Genomic DNA, 17,583 nt, shown 5'->3' on the forward strand with positions numbered 1-17,583 from the left:
GCATCATAATTTCCCACTTCAATTTATCTTCATATTTGTCAAAATGAGAAACACAAATTGGTGATAAATATAATTTTGATGGTATATGTGAATATATGCTATGTATTACCAAAGAAAATTTCATGCTATTACCATCTAATTTTTATTAGATATTACCAGCTTATGATGTGGCCATATTCTTCTTTGGTTTAATCATAGTTCCTCTAACAAATCAGAATTTTTACCCTTTTATATGCATAGAGTTTACTTTTTACAACTGCATGTTATTAAATGAAAAATATAAAAAACTAATTTTTAATTTAAAATTTAAATTTATAATTTAAAATTTAAAATTAAGATTTTATAACTTAAGATCTAAAGTTTAAGATAAACAAAATAATTAAAAAAACTGATATTAATTGACAAAAATTAATTATCTAAGAGCAACGCTAGGAACCAAAAAGGTATTAGCCAAAAACCAGCCAAAATATTTTTGGTGAATTCAAAATCTATACGAGTTAATATATGTGGATGTTTCTTCTGCTAAGTATCATAATGTTTCTTTTTCATACTAAATAGATGTTCTTTTATATATTTTTCGTATTTTTTTGTATTGCAAATGTGAATGTCTCTATTTCTTTAAAAAATTTATAGATATTTAATTATTTTTACTAAAATATAATTGGATGTTTCTTTTGTTAAGTATTAGGATGTTTTTTTTTCATATTAAATGAATGTTTTTTTTATATAACGACGCCGGAGGAACTCCCGTGAATTGGAAAACAAGGTCTGCCATTGCCCTTGGCGCTGCTCGTGGGGTCGCATGCCTACATTCACATGGACCAACATCTTCGTATGGAAACATCAAATCCTCAAATATCCTTCTCACCAAATCATTTGAAGCTCGTGTCTCCGACTTTGGCCTTGCTCATCTTGCTCTCCCGACCGTCACACCCAACTGTATTTCCGGCTATCGTGCCCCAGAGGTCATTGACTCTCGCAAAGTATCACAAAAGGCAGATGTCTACAGTTTTGATATACTGCTCTTGAAACTTCTAACGGAGAAGGCGGCTTCCACTCATTTCTCACTGAATGAAGATAGGTTTACTTGGAGAGCATAGAAGTCGTCGGCGCTTCCAGCAGCATTGGCAAGAGAGAGATCTGTGTGTGATTGTTGGAGGTGGGTAGGTTAATGTGAGAGAGAAGAGGAAGGCTTTTATAGGTTTTAATTAGGTTTACCTAATTAATTTTAAATTTTTTAAATTTTAAATTTAAAAAATTTAAAATTAATTATTAATATAAATTAATGTGATTTTGTTTAGTTTTTTGCTGATCCTTTTGGTTCCACATACTTTTCCATCATCTAATATTACTCTTATTAAATTGCAATCGTCATTTGAATAGAAAGACACTCGGAAAGTCAAAGTTGAAAGTTGAAAAAAACGCTTGGAATGTTCCCAAGTTTGGCAGATTTGCAGAACTTGGCTTCTAAGTCTAGCAAATAATTATGTTGACTAACTAGATTCTATTTATCATTGCACGTTCACATGCATGTACTTTTATATATAATATATATCAAAATTTATGAAATGCTTGGCGTGATTGTATTTCATTTCGAGACTATGCTCAAATAAAATAATGATCGAGCACGATGCAGCAATATGTGATAATAGCCAATCGTAAAACTGATCAAACTCTTGCTATATATACTTATTATATGTACGTTTGAAGGGATCGTTGAAGAGAGCTGGAGTTTTTCCAAATCGATAGATCCATTGATATAGTATGGTCAAAATAAACTCTTGGCAGGTATATTTTTTGTGCTTGCAATAGGAACCATTGGAAGAAGTGTTGGAGGTTATCCTAAAAAAGACATTCTGTATAGCAGTATAAATTTTGAATGAAAAATTGGCTGAATTTAAACATGGATTAAATCGATTACAACCCTAACGGAAAAAAAAAGTTATAGAAACCAACACTTAAAAGCAGTCAACTTAAACAACATTTAATAATTATTAATTTTAAATTTTTTAGAAAAAATTAAAATTTGAATAATTAACATTAAATAGATTTTGAATAATAAGGACTAGATAGATAAGGAAAGTGGATTTTTTCTAATGAAAAAAAATTAGATGGTGTCAAGTATTTAATCTAATCTGTTATTATTTTTTCTCTCTTATTTAATTTTGGTCTCACTTATAAAATTAAAGGCGAGAGATCACACTTTATTCTCTCAAATATTTTATTCACTAGAGAAGATCAATTTCCCTAGATAGGCAAAGTAACCGCTCTATAATCACAGTCCATAATCGCATCAGCATCCTTTTCAATAGCGCCAACGTTCTCGTTCACACAAATCTCTCCGCATTGTCATTACCGAAGTGTCCCGGCTCCCGTCGCGTAGATCGCTGCATCGCTGCCTCTGCAATGCACCGCGCGCATTGCCTCTAGAGGGAATTCTAGCGGCCAGTCACATCTCCGTTGCAGGGAGAAGTCGCTCAAGTGAAGCAATCGCGCGCACCTCACCCCACCCCCCCCCCCTCGAGCTGCTGTCGCCTGGTTGGAGTCATCGGCAGACCACCGTCGCACAAGTGTTGTGCTGCCGCTGCAAAAAAAAAACATCACTAATATAAAAAAGATATCCAATAACTACGAAAAGAAACATCTCAAACCTTATATCAGCTGAGAACAAAGAAACATTCACCAAATAAAAAGAACATCTGCAATCTTATAATAAAAAACATCCATTTAAATAGCAAATAAACATTTATCAATTAAAAAGGAGCATTCAAAAACCTGTGTTAAGAAACATCCCACTATAATACAAAGAAACATTCATTGGCGGCGAAGGGACTACTGACAATCCTTGGCGCACGAAGGATGCGGGCAATGGCTTCGTGGAGAGCACGTTCGCACCGGGTTGTTGTCGCAGCGTCGGGTCGTGTACGAGCAGCAATGGTTCGAGGGAACGGGATGCACGGGACAACGACAGCGCAACGAGTCAATTTCGGTGAGGCAGCGATGACGTGCGAGATGGGTTTTGCGGAGGCAGCGACGGCACGTGAAGGGTGCCTTCCTGGGGCTAGGTTTGCAACGCTATCAAACTGGAGCGTGATTGGGAGTGGGAAGAGAGTGGTGGGTTGAATTGCATTTTTTCACTGCTTTTGAAGATGAAAAGATAAAGTAGGGTTAGTGTAGGTAAAAGTGGTGGGATGTTTTTTTGTGTATGTTAGTGGACTTTATTGTTAGGCCATACATTAAAATTGACAAAATTAACTAGTATCGTAGTTGATTTCTAACGAGATTGTCACTGAAAACAGTTCCAATCAATGGTAACTTATTGAATAACAAAATAATAAAACTTAATCGTAATTCTAACTAAATAAAACAACTAAAATTTAAAATATTAACAAACTTCTATAAGATTCCATGCATACTTATTACCACAAGAATATTTTACCATACATTCTAAACGAATGGTTGTTTATCTTTAGATACAAAAGATCACACCCATTGAAAAAGCATTATAATTAAACTAAAATGTTAACTCTCTATATATAAAATAGCACTTGTCAAATAAGGTTAAACGATATGTCCAAATCATTTACTAATAAAGACTTATGTCACTATTATTAAAATAATCCTCGCTATAGTGGATGAAAAACGTGAAAGAACATGTGTTGAATACATCAACTATTCTTTGTCTTAAAGATTAGGCTATCTTCCAAGCGTGTTCTGGACAAATAAATTATGAAGTTATTGAGATTGGCCTACTCTAAGATTAACTAAAATCCTATGATCAAGGTTGTAATTAAATATGAACAGCAAACCAGTGATGATGAAGCTAAGTGTAAATCCGTGAGATAGCTAGAAGTTCAACAAGTTAAAATGGATAGAAATAGTAATTAGCAAACTGCAGTTTTATTGCCCTTATTATGTTATGTCAGAAAGGCATAATATTAAAATTTTTATGATTAAAAGTCTAGAAAATTAAATTTTTATGTATAATTTTTTTTTTTACCTAAATGTATTGATTTTGGAATAAATAGTTCTACTACAAGTCTTTAATGCATAACAATAATCATCAAATATAAATATTATTGTACATCTAGAATAATGCACTTAATTAAGTGAACATTTTGAATTGGAAGTATCATAAAATTACTTTTTTTAGAAAGTTAAAGTTAATAAAAAATATATAAATAATTATATCTCTAACATTCATTCTCTTATTCTACTAATTAATGAACTAATGACTATATATGAAATAAATCTTAATCATTTTTAGTTTTCCTCCATTGTTAGGAAAATGGACTATCTCCTTTTCAGAATAAAATATCACCTTTAATTTTCTGGTATATCATCAAATCATCAGTATATAAATATACACAACTCAAAATAATATAGAAACTTCACTTAATTATTTTTTAAAGAGATCAAGTATATGAGTATATAAATGCTCGGTTTTAGTTAACAAGTGTCCTAAAAATCAAAAGTGAAAATTAATATTTTAACTTTTCAATCTTGGAAATATTTTTAAAAATAAATATTTCAAGGAGTGGGAGGGCGATTCCTTTCCCGGTTGCTTTGACTTCTGACCAATAATAATAATGTTGATACCATAATTAATTATTAATTAACCTATGCCCTCCTATATAAATGATGCTCTCTATTTGGTAACTTAATCATATCTAGAACTCATAACACAAGTGCAAATTGGGCACAAATAATTAGCATATAATATAGATCAGATATTTGAAAATGGCTATCCACTCATCAAATAATAATTACTTCTACATTATGTTTATTTGTTCCCTATTATTTGGCATATGTTCATCTCAGCTAACATCAAATTTCTATGATTCAACATGTCCCAAGGCACTCTCTATAATCAAATCTGCAGTGGCCAGTGCAGTGGCGAAAGAGCATCGAATGGGTGCATCGTTGCTTCGTCTTCATTTCCATGATTGCTTTGTTAATGCAAGTTTTCTTTCTTCCCTTCTAGCTAGTTAGTTAGTTTCCTTTATCATCTCTATCTAATTAATTATTAGCAAGTTTTTGTTATGAGATCAATTTGGGTAAATTTTTTTTAAAGGTCATCAAAAATTTTTAAAATAATTTTAAGTTCTATTTTATTTTAATTATTTTAAAAAAATTATTTGCATCAATTATATGTTTTTCCTGACAGCTAAATTTTTAAAAATTTTAGAATTAATTCAACTATAATATTACTTGACAATATAAGAGCTCCTAACAAAATTTGTATCTAACTTACGTTATTAAAGATCTTTGTGAAATTATTAAATTGGTCATTTTTTAAAAAAATTAATTGTCATGAATATATTTGTTATAAATTAAAAAAATTTTAAATAAAATAAAATTTAAAAATATTTTACAATTTTTTATAAATAAAAAAATACTTTACTCATTCAATTTTGGTTATAATTAATTAAAAAGCGAAGGAACATGTATGTAGTGTATATATGAAAAGCCAATAATATACCATATAAACAAACTATTTTTAGATTTTTACACGTGTTATATAGTTCGTTATCGTAAAAATATATAATATTTTTATTATTAAAGATAGAAAAACTCAACTCACGATAAAAGATAAGTATGAAAAAAGTATGTCATTTGAGTTATAACTCATTAGTAAAAATATATAATTCTCTTAAACCATGATAAAAGACAAATATATATATATATATATATATATATATATATATATATATATATATATATATATTGATAAATTGTTCATAATAAATAAATTAAATATTTTCATGTGTTCTATGCATGGATAAACTTTTGTGTGTATATATAATTATATATGTATTGATTTGAAAGTTGTAGGGATGTGATGCATCAATTCTATTGGATGACACTTTAACATTTACGGGAGAGAAGACAGCTGCTCCAAATTTGAATTCTGTTAGAGGTTTTGATGTAATTGATAACATCAAATCTCAATTGGAGAGTGCTTGTCCTGGAATTGTTTCTTGTGCTGATATTCTCGCTATTGCTGCTCGTGATTCTGTTGTTTCAGTAAGTTTACTTAATATACATATATTCAATTATATATCTCAACATATATATAGAGTAGAATTTAAGAGAGATAATTATATTTGTTATATGAAGTCATTTCTTTCCAAAATTTAAATGGAAGAAAGCAACATACATATATATAAATGATTATACTTTTAATATATCTTTTAATCTCATAAAAAATAATTTATTCCAAAAATTAAATTATTTTACACAAAAATCTCTTTTAAATGTGTAAATTTTTTGTATAGATTTATATTTTTTTAATTTGCCTTCTATTAAAATTTTATATTTTTTGATAGGTAAAAACTCAGGTGCAGTCAACTTCACGTGAAGTTATCGTGAGGTTTATAACTGAGAGTCATTAGATAAAAATTTAGTTAAATCATTCAAATCATTTAACGACTCTCAGTTATCAACTTCACGTGAAGTTGACTGTTCCTGAGTTTTTACCTTTTTGATATAGAAATTTTGATATTATACCATTAAATTGTTTATTTCAAAAAGAGATATAAGAATGAATGAATTATATATTTGACGATATTGAATGTGTATATATGTAAGTTGGGTGGTCCATCATGGAATGTTGGACTGGGAAGAAGAGATTCAACAAGTGCAAGCAAAGATGCAGCAACTAAGGATATTCCATCCCCTCTTTTGGATCTTAGTGGCCTCATAACTGCTTTCTCCAATAAGGGTTTCACCACTCAAGAGATGGTAGTCCTCTCAGGTAATAATAACCTAAACTATTATTAGATGAAATATGAATTTTACTAAAATTAAATATAAAATTAATGGATTAACATATATAATATACTGTGAAAATTCAGGTACACTCAACTTCACTTGAAGTTAATAATTAAGAGCTGTTAGATGAAAATTTAGTCAAATCATTCATATCATTTAACGACTCTCAGCTATTAACTTCATGTGTAGTTAACTGTACTTGGATTTTCACCATAATATATAAACCGAGTTTATACTGTCTATAATTATAATAACTACAGTAGATATACGAGTATCGTTAAAATTAAAAATATATTTTTTATATTTTAGTAATATTTTTTATTTTTAAATTAAAATACATTGTTAAATAATAAAAAAATATTTTAATTTTAACAATATTTTTTAAGATATTGTCGCTATCATAAACTCCATAGCATGCACTATATATATATATATATATAATACTCCAAATAAAATAAAACCTCTCACATATAATTCATTATTAATTTGAGAATGTATACCTAATAATATTATGTAGAAGCTAAGGAAAGAACATATATAGGAGATTAATCTTGTTATCTAATTTATTTTAATTTTATATATGTATATAGGAGCTCATACAACAGGACAAGCAAGATGCCAAATATTCAGAGGAAGAATCTACAATGAAACAAACATTGACACAAACTTTGCAACATCAATGAAATCAAATTGTCCAAGCAGTGATGGAGACAGCAACCTCACAGCACTTGATGTCACAACAAATGTGCTTTTTGACAATGCTTACTTCAAGAACCTTGTCAACAACAAAGGCCTTCTTCATTCTGATCAGCAGCTCTTTATTAGTGGCGGTTCCACTAACTCTCTTGTCACTAACTATAGCAACAGTTATTCAGCTTTCTTTGCTGACTTCGCTAGTGCTATGGTCAAAATGGGAAATTTAAGCCCTTTAACTGGTACAACTGGCCAGATTCGTGCCAATTGCACCAAAGTTAATTAATTTAAACATTGTTATTAGTAGAAAATCACTATAAAAGAAGTGGGTTATAGTCACAAAAGAAATTGTGGCTAAAATATGACAAAACCGTAGTTACAGCACTTTTGTCACGCATTGAGTGATGAATATTGAGTAATGAATATAGTATGATTTACCAAAAGAATGATCATAAAGTCAAAATCGCTTTATATGTATTGTGGTTTTCTTTCTCTATGATTAATGTCTACTTAATTGTCTTGGTGTTAACTAATGAGTCTTAAGAATTTGAATTATATAAGGTGTTGTGTTGAAATCAATTATATATGCATACTGTAGTAGTGTTCTATAAAAGTATCAATTTGATACTTATTACTTAAATTAAAATAAAATAAAGTGTATGTGGTATTATTCGTTCAAAAAGGTGAATATATAGTGTGTTTTAAGTTACATATATATTATGAGCGCAACTAAGTCTAAGAACCGGTTCCTATGCAAAGGAGCCGAAGTTTTTTTTTTTTAAGTTAGAAGTGAGACTCGAATTCGAGACTTTTAGGTGAAGACGAAGAAATTATGCCATTTGAATTATAATTCGTCGATCAAAAAAACTAAAGTTTATGAAACACAAATATAAAATAATTATTTTCTTCTATGATTTTTTCCCTGAGAATTAAGTAGTAATGCTAATAATAAATTAATTTAAAACCTTTGTCACTCTTTACTTACAACAAGAAGCAGAGTGCCAAAGGTACCCAATTTAATAATTATCATCTTTTAATTTATAGTTCCTTCGATATTTTTAACATTGATTATCCAGTGTGTATAACAAATTAAATGGATGGAATGTTGTATTGGTTTTTTAAGTGTGCAAGTTAATTAAATAAATTAATTGGAAATTAAATTTACTAGATTATAATTTTTTAATACTGTTGCAGACAACGTATATGCAACTTTTTTATATCTATAAAAATCGCTATAAAGTGTAATAGTTTTTAAATTAAACATAAATTGCTACAGAGTATAGTGATTTACTTGGGTTTACGTGTTGAACATAAATCACTACAGAGTATAGTGGTTTCTGAAAAAATTGTGCTGCACAAAAACTCCAAATGGCTATAGCAATTTCTGAAAAAAATATTGTCTTGCATAAATCGTGGAAGGGTGCTGTGGTTTACATGTGATTTGCCTATAAAATCGTTTTAGCCAGTAACAGATTCTTCATTTGGTAAGCTGGGAAAGTTTAGCTAGAGAGAGAAAGTTGTGGTTAGAGAGAAAGTTATGGATTGAGAGAAGGAGGAGGAGGCTTGGAGAGAATTTGGGATTATTAGAGGAGAGCCATAATTAAGTGGGACTATAGCAGACGAAAATTGCTTATACCAACTCAATGGCATTGCTTACGTTGTCGGCGACATCAATAAAGAGGTAAGTTTGTTGTCTTTTAAGTATTAAAGTTTATAATATGAAATCTAGTATCTAGGATATAGGAATTATAATATAGAATTTAAGATTTGTAGTTTAATATTTAAATTTTAAGAGTTAAAATTTTAAATTTAGACTTATAAATTTAAAAGTTGTACATTTTTTACCTGCTCTAGAGTATATACATTCATACAATATTTTTATTTAGATGGTGATACGTATTTTTTTATTTTAATAAATTAGACTTATAAACAATTTTAAGAGAATTAAATTAAATATTTAGTTAATATATAATTAGTTGGAAAACATGTATTATACTATGAAAAAAAATGTGTCTTCGCTTTTTTAAAGCAAATAAAATTAGTATTTTTTTACCAGTAATTTATTAATTAGGTTTTAATATATTGATCTCTTTATTTTTTTTATTGTCACTTCTAAAAGATTGGATAGGTAATACACTCTTAGTTTTTGTATCGGATTAGGATATTTTTATTCTTATAAATTATGGTTTAGACTTATAAATATTAGAATTTAATTAGGGTGTGATTATTTTTCTCATATCATACAGTCAAGTAGGTGTATTTACAATTTTGGAGGCAACAGAATATGCTTATGCATGATAGATCATATCTTATTTAAAAAAGGGTGGTTTGTATCAAGACTAGGCTAAACACTCATTGGTTCTAGTTAGATGAGCCTCTGGTCAGCGCATTTATTGAGAGGTGGCATCCTGAGATGCATACTTTTCATATGCCGTTCGGAGAGTGCACTATCATGCTGCAAGATGTGGCGTATCAATTGGGGTTGTCCGTGGATAGGAAGGTTGTTACTGGGTGCCTCACAGACTTCGATTAGTTTATAGAGGATGGAAGACCGGTATGGGAGTGATTTCAGGAGTTATTCAATGAGATGTCATCGCCGAATAAGGTCAAGCAGTTCACATTCCACTTCACATGCTTCCATGAGAGGTTTATCGTGCTACCAACTGATACGAGTGAGGATACTGTATGCATGTACGCACGTGCGTACATCGTGATGCTGCTATCCATTCAGCTGTTTGGTGACAAGAGTTCGAATTGGATACATATTCGGCGGTTGCCTGTTGTGGCGAGGCTTAATGAGATGGACCGTTATAACTGGGGGCATTGGGATGGCTATATCGATGCATGTATCGGGTGGCCAACGGAGATGTCACAAACTTGGACGGTCTTCTTCAGCTACTGCAGTCTTGGATTTTCTGGCGGTTCTCCATACTCATTCCGCATGGGTTTGACGACTTTCTTTTTCATTTGCATCCAGGTATCGATCAATGCACTGAGGTCTCGTTTATAGACAACCTCCCTATATATAAACCGCTACAGTGTGCCGCAGTTTATGCAAGGCAACATTTCTTCAAAAATCGCTATAGCCACTCGCAGTTTATGTGCAGCACAGTTTCTTTAAGTGCTTGTTTAGGTGACATTATCTTGATAAAAGAAAATATCTTTTTTATTTTTTAACGTGTTTGGCAAATTTCTAGTAGTAAAAGTAAAAGCACTAGAAAAATAAAAAAAAAATATATTTTTTGAGAAGCTACAATTTACATCTTTTTTTAAAAGATCTTTTTTTCTTAAGAAAAGATGTTTTTTACGTAATAAATACAAAAAATTACTTTTATATTATTATACCGAAATATAATTGATAGATAAAAAAAATCTTTTTGCACAAACCATAGTTATAAAATCGAGCCGGACAGGCTGGTTTAACAAGAAAACTGATAAATCGGACCATAAATCAATTCGATTCGCCTTTTGGACCGTCTAAGGATAAAAATCGCCATAAACCAATATGAACCGGTAAAACCGGTTAAATCAATAAGAACCGAAAGAAACTAGTCTAACCTGATTCGGTTTGGTTATTACTCTATGCTCCACATGTGATCCATAGCTTCGAACTAGGGACCTACTAGTTACATTGTCTCCTTGTTACCACTGTGCCATTGTGTTTCTAAAGATTTTACATGACAAAGGATACTTATAATGTAAATTCTTGAATTAAATAATTTTATAAATATTTAATTTAATTTTAATTTTATATTTTTTATCTTTTGAATTAATTATATTTTTAATTATGCACCATTATTAATAGAAATATAAATTTTATTAAAAATTTATTAATTTACTTTATCTATTTTAATGTTAGTGTTATGATTAAAGTTATCCATTTTGATACTAGTATTGAAATTTACTGATATTATGGATTGTTATTCTTATTATATCAAATTAAGATATTAGTGTAGTAGTACTAACTAATTTTATATTTATCTTTGGAGTGAACTACCAATCCGGTCCCTGTCCATTTCTCAAAATGACAACGCGATCCCTCACCATAAAAACGACCCACTTCGGTCCCTGTTCTTTACTTCCGTGACCCAACGCGGTCCCTGTGGGTGTTTTTCCGTTAACTTTAATTTGAACGGAAAATGTTGACGTGTCAGGATCAAAAATGGACAAGGACCTAATTGTCTCTAAATTTAAATTGGTTAGGAGTTTATTTGTCCCTTTTCTTTAAATGATATTTTTTAAAAAAAATTATTCATTATATTAATATTATTTTTTAATAAATTATTGAATATATGGTATAATAAATACAAACTAATTAATAAATTATTCAAATTTAAAGAATTAGTAACCTACTCATAGTGTATTTTAGTGTCAAGATATCAAATAGAATTATTAATTTAATTTAAAGAGATAAAAAAATTAAATTTGGTATTACTCAACAAAATTTTACTATATATTAAATAATGTGTTCATTAGATTTTATTTTATTGTAAAAATTATTTAGATCATAATACTAATAGTATATCATAGGATTATTATTAATAATGTAGTAACTGAATTTTAATATTTATTATTTATATATATTTAAAAATTATATTTGAGAATTATTCATAATAAATGATATTTTTAAATTTGAATAATTTATTAATTAGTTTGTACTTATTATATCATATATTCAATAATTTATTAAAAAAAATATTAATATAATGAATAAAAAATTTAAAAAAATATTATTTAAAAAATAGGGACAAATAAATCCCTAACCAATTTAAATTTAGAGACAATTAGGCCCTTGTCCATTTTTGAACTTGACTCGTCAGCATTTTTCGTTCAGAGTTGACGGAAAAAAAACCCACAGGGACCGCGTTGGGTCACGGAAGTAAAGGACAGAGACCGAAGTGGAACGTTTTTATGGTGAGGGGTCGCGTTGTCATTCTGAGAAATGGATAGGAACCAGATTGGTAGTTCACTCTTTATCTTTGTATTAGTTGTCTATTTTATATTTTTTATTTACATAGAATCGGTTTTATCGGTTCAACTTGTAATTTATCAGTTGAACCAATAAACAAATGAACCAATAGTCTGAGCAGTTTGATCACCGGTTCGGTTCTTACAACTATGATCTAAACATACAATTATTTTTACTTTTTTTATATGATCTTTAAAAAAAAGATAACTCAAAAAAGACCTTTTCTTAGAAGCTCATCCAAACAACTCCTAAAAAACTATTATATTCTGTAGCAGTTTTTGTTCAATATGCAAACTCACATAAACTGTTACACCCTATAGTGATTTTGTTCAAATTAAAAATCAGTATACTCTATAGTGATTTCTATAGATATAAAAAAGTTGCATATACGTCTGTAGTATTAAAAAGTTGTAATTTGATAAATTTAATTCCAATCAATTTGTAACTTGTCCTTTTTATGTTGTATAGGATGTTTGAAAACATTTTTTTTAAGAAAAGACCAAATTTTTTATAGGTCAATATTTATATTATCTTGCATCAACCAAAAGAAATTGATTCTTTTCATGTTATATATGTACCCATTTATACTCTCATAGTTTATAAATGATTTTTAAATAATGTCTAAAAAATGTGATAATTTTATTAAAAAAAAGGTATAAACTTGAAAACATTGATAATTATAGAAAAAAGAAGACATTAATAGAATAAAGAAAAATTTTATGAAAAAATATGACAGATTAAGAAAGAGGGGGAGAAAAAGGGTTGAGACCATATGTCTAAACATGTACAAATAAATAGTTTCAAACACTTATTAACAACTGGCCTATTAGCTTAGTTGGTTAGAGCGTCGTGCTAATAACGCGAAGGTCGCAGGTTCGAGACCTGCATGGGCCATGTTTTTGGTCTCTTTCTTATTTTATAAATTATGTTTCTAAAAAAGGTTTCGTTGAGCCAAATTGGGCCGAAAGTTTTATCAAGATGAGGCAATTTGGGTCATGTTATTTCCTAGCGGACATTGAGTTAATAAACTTATTATCTGACCAAAAACAACATAGTTATAATTTATTAACAATATCATGACCCATGACAAATTTTTAAAATAAGATAGTGGACAGTGGACACCCATTTAAGGTTGAAATATCATTTTAAGTCATCAATAACTTCAACAATAGAAATATATCACTTCAACAATAGAAATATATCAAATAACACAAATTAATCCATCCATCAATAATTTTGAATATTGACTTGATAATAACCTTAGTATTACATAATTAATTATTCATCGTGTAGGTACCTTCATATTACTATTATTATTATTCTTGTCCAAAATAGTAAGATCATCCAATAATTAATTAATTAATTTAATTAACCCTTCTGCAATCGAGCCGAATCTCACCATTGTTTCCAGTTAGAGACTTCATATTACCCATTTTGATCATTGAATTTTTGAAGTCTCTAGCGAACGCAAAAGGGTTCTTGCTATAAAGCTCCACCAACTTATCACTCTCACTACCATTCCCCTTATATAACTCCTGATCCGAATGTAAAATTCCCTTTTTGCCCAACAACGCCTTGTAGTACAAATTATCAACGCTTGATGGAGTTGGATCCAACGGTGTCAAATTGTTGTCCCCAACACCACTAGTCCTAGGACAATTCCTCCTTAGAGAAGTTGCAAAATTAGTTTCAATGTTTGTGTCGTTGTAGATTCTGTTCCTGAACGTTGTGCACCTTGCAAACCCAATTGTGTGGCCACCTGAAAGTACAACTAGGTCCTTGGTGTTTAGTCCAACGTTGTTGAAGCTTGTAACCAATTGTGTGAAGTTTAAGAATGGTGCTGGTAGGTTGTTATTTGCGGCGGTTATGTTTGCGGTTCTTGCGTCTCTTCTTCCTAATAGTACTTTGTACCAAAATTGTGGACCACCCAACTGTTATTAATAAACACAACATGCAACGGGTTACTCTCATCTCTTCACTTTTTCAAAATGATATGTACCATGATTATAATATAAGCAACTACTCCCGTGAAGATGTTAAAAATATTTTTTCATGATAATTTTTGTTTAAAAAGTATAACTTATTTATTTTGCAACACTTTAAATAAAGATAACATTTTTACTTCAAATAAAATAAAATCCTATAATTTATCATCCAATGATTAAAATGATATATCTTCACATAATGACAATCATTAAATCTTCATTGGAGTAGCCACCTATACTATATACCATCATGATATGAGTTAATAATTTAAAGTGTCTCAAGATGATGTCTTCATCAATTTTATTCTTGAAAAATCAAATATCTTAAACTAATTAATGGATTTTGAAAAATACATTAGTGAACTAAGTTGATGAAAAGACCATTCTAATTCATAATTATATATTTTAGAGATAATTTAAGATATTTAATTTTTCGAGTAAAACATTCTTTTAAGGACTATTTTAATTATTAACTCACTGTACAAAAAAATTTGATTATGTTACTACCAAAATGTTTAATTACTTTCTGAAATGTTTAACTATTTTAGAAATCGATTATTTTATTAAAAAAATATGTAAAACAATAAAAATATATACAAATATATTATAACTATTTGTTACTAATTTTTAATATGCACATCAAATATTTTTTTAATACATATAAAAGGTCTGGCTACTCTCTAAAGGTCTTCATAGAAAATTTTGAATTAGATTATTCCTATATCTCTGTATATAATAAATAGTTTTCATTTAGTTTTTTTTTTTAACTAATTTAAGAGTTTTGTAATAAAATTCTTATATGCTTTAAAACATTTTTGAAGAAAGAAATAATTAAGTAGTTTATTATCATCTAAAAGATTGTGGACATACAATGGCAACAGAGTCACGAGCAGCAACAGCTAAGATATCGGCACATGAAACGACAGGTCGTTTGCAAGCTTTATCAACAGCAGCCTTAATCTCATCAACCACGTCGAAACCTCTGATTGAGTTAAGGTTTGGTTTTGCTGTCTTCTCTCCGGTGAAGTTCTTCGTGTCATCTAGCAGAATCGATCCATCACAACCCTGTATGTATATTCATCAACAATTTAAATATTAACTATATGATATATTTCCCTACAATAAATAATACAAGTCACGTGTTTATATGTTATCTTCATGACTTTAATTTGTTCGGTTTCCCTAGAATATGAATAATATATATAATTAATTACTGATTCATTAGTATAGTAGTTTGCAAAATACACCAGAAAAATTATTATTATATGCTCTATTTCTTTATACATACGCTTCTTTTGTCACTTTCTAATTTTGGCATTAAAAATAATTGATATAGAAATGAAAGAAATTATTGTACAAGTTTTTTTCTTATATCATGAAAAGAAGGTATATAAAAAGCCGTGCAAATGTCATTTTTCATTGTTACCGATATAATAATTATTTATGTGCCAACGAGTTATAGTTTAAATGATATAATTTCTTTATTTTTATTTAGGTAATGTTTATTTTGAGTTATTAGGACAGAAATTAAGAAGCTGAGATTCAGTATCATATTTGTTGATTCAAAGATTGTTACTAAAATTTTTATCTCTATTTCTAAAATTTCAATATTTCAGTTCCTCCAAAACGTAGATATACAGGAGACTGAAATTTAATAATATTTTATATCTAATACCACATTTCAATTAATTAATTCTAATTTTACACTTTGTGCAAATTAAATTAAAACTTCATTCTTATTTTAATCTCTGTATCTCACTTTATATCAAATACAATATTGAGACTTATTTCAGTCTTTGTCTTTCAATTTTTGTCTCTCTATCTCAATTTCTCAGTCTCTCTATCTTTCTTCCAATTTTTTTAAAAAAAGTTATGTATCTCATCCTATCATATTAAAAATATAATTATTTATTTATCTTCTCCTATTATTTTCAAATTTTTAAAAGAAAAAATATCATAATATGATATCAAAATTTTTACAATCTTTAAATTTTTGTTATTTCTGAAAGATAAAAAAATATTTATACAAAAATTTAAATAAACTAAAAAAAACTCTTACTTAAGGTGATATATTAAAAAAGTAATTTTATAATATATATAATATTAAAATTTTTATAATAAAAAATTTAAAATTCATTCATTATTAATTTTAGAAAAAAAAAAGTATTCAACAAATGAAAAATTAAAGAAAACCTATACAAAATAATCAAAAAAGACTTTTCATCATTAAAGAAAATGTTATATATATATATATATATATATATATATATATATATATATATATGTGATAGAAATGCAAAGGCAACAACTTACATTAACAAAGCAATCATGGAAATGCAAACGCAGCAAAGAAGCTCCCATGCGCCTTTCCCGATTGATTGCCTTTTGAACCACTCTCCTTATCACTGGCAATGCTTTTGGACAAACTTTCTTATAGAAATTAGGAGTGAGTGCTGCTGCATTTGTTGTAGTCGGAATCATCATTGTCACCATAACAATCACAAGCAAACATTGCAAATAAGAAAAAGAAGCCATTATTGTTGGTGCTTGAAGCTTGGTTTTGTTATTGTGCATTGCATTGGGTAGTGAGATCGTATATGGTTTATTTATATAGAAGCAATAAGGTAAGCCAATAGAAAACTTTTGCACATTTAAAATTAATTAAGAACTATAGTTTAATTTAATTGGTTGGCTCTATCTATACATACAATATTTTAGTTCATCAAATACAACTGGATTGTGCTACTCCATAACTCTGCCTCATCACGTTCGTTACAAGGTGAAGTCAAATAATAAGAAAAGTCTTCCCTTTTTCTAACATACATTATAGTTTTTTTTTAATTGCGTAATTTTTGGGATAAGAGTTATATTTTATTATTTGATTTTTCAGTTTTATAGAGCATTATTATTTTCCACTTTAATTTTGCAATCTATTTTGAGTTTATGTAAACTTTTTTTTTCATATATATATATATATATATATATATTTTTTTTTTAATTTTATGCTAAATTTCTTTTTAGAAATTTAGTCATAAAAATTTTGATATCATGTTATGATAAAATCATTTCTTCTAAAAATTTAAAAACATTTAACTAATATTAACTTTATCTATTTTTTAAGAAAAAATAAATTATTTTTTATAAAAATACTCTTTAGCAAAA

General features: G+C 28.5%; 3 protein-coding genes, 1 long non-coding RNA gene and 1 other non-coding gene across 5 annotated transcripts; 3 read left to right on the forward strand and 2 right to left on the reverse strand.

The window, feature by feature from the left end:
* The first annotated feature begins 713 nt into the window (after positions 1-713).
* On the forward strand, positions 714-1,100 carry LOC140178636 (probable inactive receptor kinase At5g16590). The gene has a single exon (XM_072215844.1). It carries the CDS (start codon positions 714-716, stop codon positions 1,098-1,100), a length of 387 nt encoding a protein of 128 aa, XP_072071945.1.
* A 1,023-nt stretch (positions 1,101-2,123) lies between these two features.
* On the reverse strand, positions 2,124-3,122 carry LOC140183892 (uncharacterized). Its single transcript, XR_011880396.1, has 2 exons — positions 2,776-3,122; positions 2,124-2,584 (listed from the first exon to the last, which is right to left on the reverse strand). It is a non-coding gene; the product is annotated as an uncharacterized lncRNA (long non-coding RNA).
* Positions 3,123-4,679: 1,557 nt separating this feature from the next.
* LOC112793786 (cationic peroxidase 1-like) lies at positions 4,680-8,046 on the forward strand. The gene is made up of 4 exons (XM_025836245.3): positions 4,680-4,959; positions 5,836-6,027; positions 6,592-6,757; positions 7,365-8,046. The coding sequence occupies exons 1-4, from the start codon at positions 4,741-4,743 to the stop codon at positions 7,751-7,753; spliced, it is 966 nt and encodes a 321-aa protein (XP_025692030.1). The 5' UTR covers positions 4,680-4,740; the 3' UTR covers positions 7,754-8,046.
* Positions 8,047-13,256: 5,210 nt separating this feature from the next.
* On the forward strand, positions 13,257-13,330 carry TRNAI-AAU (transfer RNA isoleucine (anticodon AAU)). The gene has a single exon. It is a non-coding gene; the product is annotated as a tRNA-Ile (tRNA).
* A 325-nt stretch (positions 13,331-13,655) lies between these two features.
* Positions 13,656-16,995, reverse strand: LOC112793723 (peroxidase RIP1). Its single transcript, XM_025836242.3, has 3 exons — positions 16,735-16,995; positions 15,292-15,486; positions 13,656-14,367 (listed from the first exon to the last, which is right to left on the reverse strand). The coding sequence occupies exons 1-3, from the start codon at positions 16,993-16,995 to the stop codon at positions 13,801-13,803; spliced, it is 1,023 nt and encodes a 340-aa protein (XP_025692027.2). The 3' UTR covers positions 13,656-13,800.
* Positions 16,996-17,583: the final 588 nt, after the last annotated feature.

The sequence above is a fragment of the Arachis hypogaea genome, chromosome 1 (assembly GCF_003086295.3).
Source record: "Arachis hypogaea cultivar Tifrunner chromosome 1, arahy.Tifrunner.gnm2.J5K5, whole genome shotgun sequence".
Classification (NCBI taxonomy): Eukaryota; Viridiplantae; Streptophyta; class Magnoliopsida; order Fabales; family Fabaceae; genus Arachis; species Arachis hypogaea.